This window comes from Trachurus japonicus, chromosome 18 (genome assembly GCF_045865225.1).
Source record: "Trachurus japonicus isolate A0001 chromosome 18, Traja_1.0".
NCBI lineage: Eukaryota > Metazoa > Chordata > Actinopteri > Carangiformes > Carangidae > Trachurus > Trachurus japonicus.
In genome coordinates this window covers 14,212,972-14,221,402 of record NC_140924.1, presented here as the reverse complement: position 1 = coordinate 14,221,402, position 8,431 = coordinate 14,212,972, and the positions used below count along the sequence as shown (strand labels likewise).

The window sequence follows — 8,431 nt, the reverse complement described above, 5'->3', positions numbered from 1 at the left end:
GGAAACTCTGGGAGACTAAACACTGCACCCTAGTGGACACAGTGAGTAACTACGACAAAACATTATTGATCAATACAGTAACAATAACCATCAATCTCCATCAGTCTCAATTAGACATCAGTAACATCAGTATTAATTACAACTGTATTAATGGAGCGTCTTATAAACTAAATGAATATAAATAATAGATATTTATCAATTGTTTTCACACTTCCTGTGAAAACTTTCAAAGTAAAAGTCAGTGACCAAATGAGTTTTGAAAAATAGTATCAAATATTTGATAATTCATTAAAAAATGGAAAATGATGCCATTGGTTAACATAAATTAATAATTAAAACGGGAAAGACAAAGTATCCTACAAAAAGTCAGAAACAATAGGTAGCCTACAATAATAATTGTAACTGGCTAATGACAACTAACAAGAAGAAGAAATATGATGATGACAACAATGACACTCGTTGACATCTTTGGTGAAAAAATACCACTAGCCTACCACTAGATAGATAGATAGATAGATAGATAGATAGATAGATAGATAGATAGATAGATAGATAGATAGATAGATAGATAGATAGATAGATAGATAGATAGATAGATAGATAGATAGATAGATAGATAGATAGATAGATAGATAGCCCTGAAAAATATTGATTAGAAATTGTGAATAAATATATATATATATAACTTCCTGTACTAACAGTATCATAATCAAAAGTAACCTACTTAGTCGCAGCATCATTATTTATTCACTTATTTATTTATATGTTAATTTAGCCTGAGCGGGGATCGACTAGACGTCATCTAGGACACGGGAAGCGGTCTAAAACTTCCTCTGCTGTGATTGGTCGCAGCCTCAGTCTCTCAACTCCCTCTCCATCCAATCATCGACGCCCTCCCGCAGTCGAGGCTCCTCCTCCTGAAGCCACTATTCTCCCACGGAGCGGACAAGACAAGAGAGACAATATTTTATTCCGCCGGTTGTCGCCTTGTCGTCCTTTGATCACCTCTCCCCGGCGGGTGAGCTCCAGCAGCCGGCGCGGCTCTCATCATGGCCCCGGTGCGGCTGTGAAAGCAGGCCGAGCGAGGAGCGTTTCGAAGCGGACAAAGTGAGATGCCTCCCCGGGGCGCTGAACCTGTTCCATCCCGCACACAAAGCCTGTGAAGCAGGCCCGTTACTCCGACCAGAGACGCTGCGCCGAGGATGCCCAAACATGTCGGGGAATCACTACAAAGGACACGAAGTCAGCTGCTGCATCAAATACTTCATTTTCGGATTCAACATCCTCTTCTGGGTGAGACTTTTTATTATTATCTTTTATGATCAGTATTATAATGGGAGCCTTTTACGCGGCTGCGCCTCTCAGCAGCGCACTTGGGTTATTTTTGTGTCCACTGGCCAATAGGAGAGGAAGGAAGGCCCCGGAATTTGTCATTTACATCTGATCCCGGGTCCGTTATCCCCCCCCCAAGTTCATATTCAGAGTCCGATCCGTCATTAATCTGTCGTTTTTTTGCCTGAATGTGTGCATAAATGTTGGATAAAAAGCAGCTGCAGCTTCGCTCCACAACACACGCAGCTAATCGGCTTTTTGTAGTGAACTAATGACAGCTCAGCGCCTCGGTGTCCGGCTGCAGGCTGCAGGCTTAGAGCCGCTCATACCACATCCATAGGCTACTGACCGCTCTGACGCGTTTTAATATATAGGCCTACTTCACCTTGCATGGAGACATGATGTCATGGGCCTTTATTTTATTTTTTTTTTAGAAAAGAAGTGATGTCATTAATGTCGAGGAACTGAGATAATCTCAATTAGTCCAAGGAAATTAACCATTCAGTGTCAGGAAATGGTGGAAAAAGTTGCTTCACTGAACTGTAACTTTGACTTCAGTGCGTGTTTTTTTCATTGGGTTTTTATAATTCTTAAATTAATAGGCTAATAGATCATCAGAATTGTAACGATTATCAATGATACCAATAACTCTTGCAGATATGGCCACCTGAGCATCTGGGCTGATGCAGCACTTTTCTAAATGACGAAGTGATTTTTATTTATTCATTATTCTTAAAAAGTAAAATAAATTAAATATTGTTAACTATTAAAGCTGCAATGTCTGCAACTGATGGTAGTTTATTTACAGAAAATGAGTTTATGTCTGCAGTTCAATGATCAAAGTACTGTTTTCATAATCCAATAATGGAAAAATGTTCTGTTTATAGCTTTAAATGTTGGTCAAAATTTGACATTTAAAAAACAATGGAAGAAAATTTTGATATTTTTCATTTTGATGTGGAAGTAAATGACACTATGAGACTAAAAAAGGCGAAGGACAGACTGGAAATGTTCCTGTACTCTCAAATGACAATGTAACAGACTGACATTGTTGTGCGTCAACACCTATTTACTGTAAATATGACATGACTGTCATTTGTTTGCAGCTGCTGGGCATGGCCTTAGTTGGAATTGGATTGTGGGCATGGAGTGAGAAGGTGAGTACACAGAAATACAGTGTGTCATATCATTCATTCAGATCATATTGAGAGTTTTCCATAAGCCTGGTATTATGTATAATGTATAATCCTCCTGACTAAAGAGACAATCCTTCATTTAATGTGTCATAGGAACACTTTTCCAATTAAAGTTGCACTAATCAATATTTGTCATTAATAAAGGATAAGTAATTTAAAGGAGTCACTTCCAGGGGCCGATCGATCGTCCTCTCTGCTGTTGTTTTGTTGGACAAAGGAAGTAATTAGCTAACGAACACTTTGTTCTGCTGCCATCTAGTGGACAAAACAAACAACTGATGCAGTTTCAGATTCCAGATACCCAGTGTTTGCAGACTTTTATAACGTTTTTTATCCAATGTTGAAGGCAGATAAACAATAACTTGAAATGAGGTTAAACTTTAAAATTGTTGGTATTTGAATTGACAGGATAAGATATAAGTCTGTGAAGGTTCTCAGTCATCTAGGTCATCTTATTCTTGTGGAGTTGTAGTAAAAAGCAACTGGACTTCTTTTCTTGCTTGAAGACGTTTCGCTTGGATGAGGGGTGAAACGTCTTCAAGCAAGAAAAGAAGTCCCGTTGCTTTTTACTACAACTCCACAAGGATAAGAAGAAATAAGAACATTTGTAGTCGAACCAACTACTGAACTGTTGTTGTGTCTCCAGGGAGTTCTGTCCAACATCTCCTCCATCACCGACCTGGGCGGTCTGGACCCGGTCTGGCTCTTCATGGTGGTCGGGGCCGTGATGTTCATCCTGGGCTTTGCCGGCTGCATCGGAGCGCTGCGAGAAAACACCTTCCTGCTGAAGTTTGTACGTGAAGAAGACGCTCCGATCCCTCCGGGAAAAATCCCCAAAGATCTGCCAACGGGTCGAGTGTGAATCAATCGGTCTCTTTCTCCTCTTTCTGTCCCAGTTCTCTGTGTTCCTGGGAATCATCTTCTTCTTGGAGCTGACGACGGGAGTCCTGGCGTTCGTCTTCAAGGACTGGATCAAGGACCAGCTCAACCTGTTCATCAACAACAACATCCGGGCGTACCGCGACGACATCGACCTGCAGAACCTCATCGATTTCACTCAGGAATACGTGAGTACATCTTCAGATTAGGGCTGTTCGATTTTGCCCAAAAATAAAATCTCGATTTTCTTCTCTGAAAAATCGATTTCCGATTACGATTACGATTTTTTTATTAAATGACAAACTATTTTGTGTCTTTTTAAATGGACCTAATGGACCGTGAGAGCTGTAACTGTGTAGTGGAAAAGGGCCATTGGTCTTTTTGGCAACGAAATCCTCACTGGTCTTAGCAAAATACCGACATGCTTGTTGACAGTGTGTGGGGAGAGCAGTGGGAGAGCGTGATGGGAGGAAGGAGGCAGCAGTCATTACCATAATTCAGCGCAGCCCAGATTCATGAACGGGGGCTTACCGTAATTACCCTTTAGAGTAAAAAATCGATTTTTACGATTTAAAAAAATCGATTTTTACGATTCCAAATAATCGCGATTATGATTTTAAATCGATTAATTGAACAGCCCTACTTCAGATCTAGTCCAGTTGCTTGTGTGAAGGTCCGACGTCTTTAGCTATGAACGCCGATGGAGTGGTGATCCGGTTTGTTCCCTTTCTCCCCGACCTCAGTGGGACTGCTGTGGGGCGTTCGGAGCAGACGACTGGAACCTGAACATCTATTTCAACTGCACTGACGGGAATCCAAGCCGGGAAAAATGTGGAGTTCCCTTCTCCTGCTGCACCAAGGACCCAGCGGTACGAGTAGCTACTACCACACATTGCGTACATGCAGACATTCACAGATGCGTACACATCCGCAAAACACTGTAGATCCAACATGAAGCCTGGTTGCTTTTCGCATTTTATTCTTGAGACTGCTTTGGTTTTCAAGTTCAGCCTTAAAGGATTCTGCCATTGAACACAGCTAGAGTCACCTGAGAGTCCTGTGTGCTGACAATAGTTCTTGTTATAGCAGCTAGCCCGGCTGTAAACTCTTGAGTCTTGTTCTTATTGCTGCTACAAGTCAAAGCGCTGTCTGAAAGGTTTTCCTCTTTGTGTCTCCAGGAGGATGTGATCAACACTCAGTGTGGATACGACATTCGAGCCAAACCAGTAAGTAACATGTTATCTGTGTCACTTAGGGAGTTTACAAGCTCTGATCCCATTGTCTTAAAGTTGTCCCATAAATCCAATCAATGAAGCACGAGGAGGTCACCTGGGTAGAGAGTGAACCAATGAAGGCTGAGGCTTTTCCACAGCTTCAAGTTTGATCCATGGCCCTTTACTGCATGACGTCCAAAAAAAAGTCTCCAGTAAAAAATTACCAATAAAAGAACGAAGCATCAGCCAATCAAAGAAGGCAAGGCCTCAGAGTATGAAAAGAAGACCAGATCATTAGTGATGGTGGAAGAAGGGAGGACCCAACAACTTTGGTCTTTTGCCAAAAGAACAGCAAAATTGTTTTTTGAACTTATTGTTATATTTTATTATTATTATTATATATTGGTTATTTGAACTCAGTCAGAAAATTAAGATGGTGACGTTGTTGGTACAGGACTCGGAGCAGAAGGACTACATCAACACGAAGGGCTGCGTGCCTCAGTTTGAGAAGTGGCTGCAGGACAACCTCACTTTGGTGGCCGGGATCTTCATCGGAGTTGCACTACTGCAGGTCAGTCAGTCACAGCCACGTGATTGATCCTCAATGTGCTGCAAGAAAAATAAAAAAAAATAAAACCTCTCTTTGAAACTTGTTTTTCTCTTTCAACAACAGATTTTTGGAATTTGTTTGGCCCAGAACTTAGTGAGCGACATCGAGGCTGTGAGGGCGAGTTGGTGAGAAAATCATCTCTACTTTTTTTCTTTTACCGTCTCAGTTCTGCGTCTCATGAAACCACTTTTTTTTTTATCCTTTTAAGCACATTTCCCTTGATTTGCACCCTTTTGTTTTTTTATTGTTTCCATTTCACACCATGAAGCATTTCAGTTCTTTGTCATAGTGAAAATAAAATGTTTCTCTCAGGTTGTACAGATCTTTAGACAAAAAACACCTACAAATACAAATAAATACTAATATTTTTTTGGTATTTGCATCCTTTAAAGGGATAGTTCAACATTTCGGCAAATTGGCCCATTGCCATAATCACTATAGTCATAGCAGTAGGTTCGTTACCTTTAATTGTCAGTGGAGCGGAGCGGCGAGCTGCTCAGAGCTACGCTACGGAGGCTGATGGGATTTCTTGGTTTCCCTCATCAAACTCATCAAATACACAATCCAACAACTCCACAACGCTCTGGTGGACAAGTTGTGACCTGCACATTCACCACGCCATGAGATAATAACACAACGTTACCAGACAGAGTTGTTTTAGAGGTAAATTCATGCAAAACCGCTGATGCGCGTTGTCTTCAGGGGCAGTTTTTCAGCAAGCAGATTCTGTATTTCCCTCTAAAACAACTCTGTCTCGTAACGTTCTGTTATTATCTCATAGCGTGGTGAATGTGCAGGTCACAACGAAGCGTTTTGGAGTTGGACTAAAAATAGCTTGCACCGACAATTAAAGGTAACAAACCTGCTGCTATGACTATAGCGATTATGGCAATGGGCCAATTTGCCAAAATGTTGAACTATCCCTTTGAACACAATATCCTTGTGTGGACCAGTTATCATATTCTGAAAAAGTTTCAGTTCTTCCGTAATTTGGTCCTGATGAATATTGTTAATGTCTGAAGGATCACCATAGAAATTGTACTAAACACAGTTTTGGCTGTAGGGATCCATTAAAGGTACATTCCTCCAGAAGAACTCTTGCGCTTTTGATCAAATATCTTTTTCTTCATGATAAAAGAAAAGATGTTTGACCTCAGCAGCAGCAGCAGCAGCAGCTCCACAGCAGCCTGAGAGGAATAAAGGGAGGAGGCTTTTGCTGAGCTTTACCATCACAATGCCAACACTCACCTCAAACCTCATTCTTCCTCCTCCATGCTTCGTCAGGGTGCCCCCCCCTTTCTCCATGCGTCGACTCCCACCTCACTCCAGCAAGAAAGCATCGGCTTACTACTCATGAGACATGACACACACACACACGCTGTTTGTGTGTTTGTAGCCGGTGGGTGTGATGGATCCATTTGGTGTGATTTGTTGTTTTTGTCTTTGAGCTTTGCTGTGTTGGTTTTTTTTTTGGGGTGGATGATTGATCTCTGTCTGTTTGGTGTTGTGTTGTGTCCCATTTAACATCCAAATCTGAAACCACGGAGCTGTGTTCACGCAACCTAAAAAACAATAAGATAAAATCAGAACAATGAAAGTTAACAGAAAAGTCTTGACAGGAAAATGAAAGTAGTTTGGCCCATGTAGAAAAGCTGAATTCCCTTTGCTCTTCAAATTGTTCCAAATCCTTTTTCAGTTGTATTTTTTATACTTTAGGCTCAAATTTTGATCAAATACCATAAAGTTTACATTATATTAGTTTGTTGAACCAGTAAAGCACCAGCCTCTGTGTTTCATTTCTTGGATCTGTTAGCTTCATTCAGTTGTCGCTAATCCTCCTGGGGTCCACACCCAAAACTACAAGTCAAACAAACCTTTTTATATAAACAAACTTTCAAACTTTTCAATGAAGTAGAAAGCACAAGCAATGATTAAAATAAACTGTACTTATTTTAAGACCTTAAAGATATCCGCTTGGAAAACATTGTTGCTAAGGTCTGTTGGCAACCATTAACAACACTGAGAACTCAGGAGTCATGATAGGCAACATAACATACAGGTAATATTATAATAGATATGCAACTATAATTAGTCTAATTGGGGCCTAATGCTCAGTTTAATTTTGAATATACCTTTATTTAATTCTGATTGTGTAGATGGAGCCACATAATTAGTATTAAAACCTAGGCTATATTAGGATTAATTAACTCTCAGTGCATCTGAATGCCAGTGAGTTTTCCTTCATGCTGTAGAGTTGGGGAGGTTTAGGTCACGTGACTCAGAAAGAAAACAATCCTGTCTTTCTTCATGGCCTTTTCTTCAACCGCCTGCTTGCTGTGACTTTGTGCAACTGAGGACATTTTGTCTACTTCTGTGTTTTTTTTCTCCGCTTCGACTTGTAAACCCACATCTTTTCTCTCTAGTTTAGACCCTCTGCTGTAAACACTTTTTCCTAAGCCCTAACCCCTGAGAACTTCACCATTTCCTGCCTTCCTGTTTTTTTAACTTATTGAACCACAGGAGAGTTGGAGGCTTGGAAATGATGATTTGATCTTTTCTCTTTTTACTTTGGCATTTTAATGAATTTCTCTCTTTTTTTTCTCTCTTTCCAGTTTCTTTACCTAATGCTGAAAAAGCATTTCACTTCTAGCAGGTAAGATTTGTCTTCACAATATTACAAATTAAAACTGTTGAGAAAAGACATGTTATTGATTAGTCTTCTCTCTTTTCTTTTTTGCAGTCTGAGCAGAACATCAGGGAGCATTCAGAGGATGTCACTGATCACCTGCACCACGTTGTTCACTGAACCAGCACCTTTTTTTCCGAGACACTAATATGTGAGAAATGCTCTGTATATAACACTGTGTGTAACTACTGTAAAAAGAGAAAACAACTGGAGAGGGGGACGGTTGAACGTGCACTACACTACACACTGCTCCAGTTTTGATAGCTGCGTCTAGAGAGTAGTAGGAGTTTTGATACGTCTTTTTGATATTAGATCGGTATTTTTCACAGTGGTAATGATGCTCCAGTGATTAAAAAAAAACAAAAACCTATCATGTAGGACTGACATAAAATAAACTGAGGTGTACTTTTTCAAAGTTCAGTGCTTGTGTTACGTACCTTTCCACTGCTTGTCCACAGTCACAGAAGTTAGGTAGATTATTCGTTGCTTTTCTTCTGGAAATAAAACTTTTAAA

At 40.4% G+C, this 8,431-nt stretch overlaps 1 protein-coding gene across 2 annotated transcripts; it reads left to right on the top strand.

The window, feature by feature from the left end:
- Positions 1-943: 943 nt before the first annotated feature.
- tspan5a (tetraspanin 5a) lies at positions 944-8,388 on the top strand. Of its 2 annotated transcripts, XM_085759211.1 has the most exons (11): positions 944-1,293; positions 2,439-2,489; positions 3,175-3,321; positions 3,425-3,595; positions 4,151-4,276; positions 4,586-4,633; positions 5,076-5,192; positions 5,295-5,356; positions 6,516-6,630; positions 7,844-7,884; positions 7,972-8,188. In XM_085759211.1, exons 1-9 carry the CDS (start codon positions 1,213-1,215, stop codon positions 6,586-6,588), a joined length of 876 nt encoding a protein of 291 aa, XP_085615337.1. In that variant the 5' UTR covers positions 944-1,212; the 3' UTR covers positions 6,589-6,630; positions 7,844-7,884; positions 7,972-8,188. The 2 variants fall into 2 exon arrangements, with proteins under 2 accessions (XP_085615337.1, XP_085615335.1); XM_085759209.1 differs by lacking the exon at positions 6,516-6,630 and having other exon boundaries at positions 946-1,293; positions 7,972-8,388.
- Positions 8,389-8,431: the final 43 nt, after the last annotated feature.

Coding starts and splice junctions, on each gene's coding strand:
- tspan5a (XM_085759211.1), top strand. CDS start 1,213: ATGTCGGGGAATCACTACAAAGGACACGAAGTCAGCTGCTGCATCAAA. Junction 3,322..3,424: donor ACACCTTCCTGCTGAAGTTT/GTACGTGAAGAA, acceptor TTTCTGTCCCAG/TTCTCTGTGTTCCTGGGAAT. Junction 5,193..5,294: donor TCGGAGTTGCACTACTGCAG/GTCAGTCAGTCA, acceptor TTTCAACAACAG/ATTTTTGGAATTTGTTTGGC.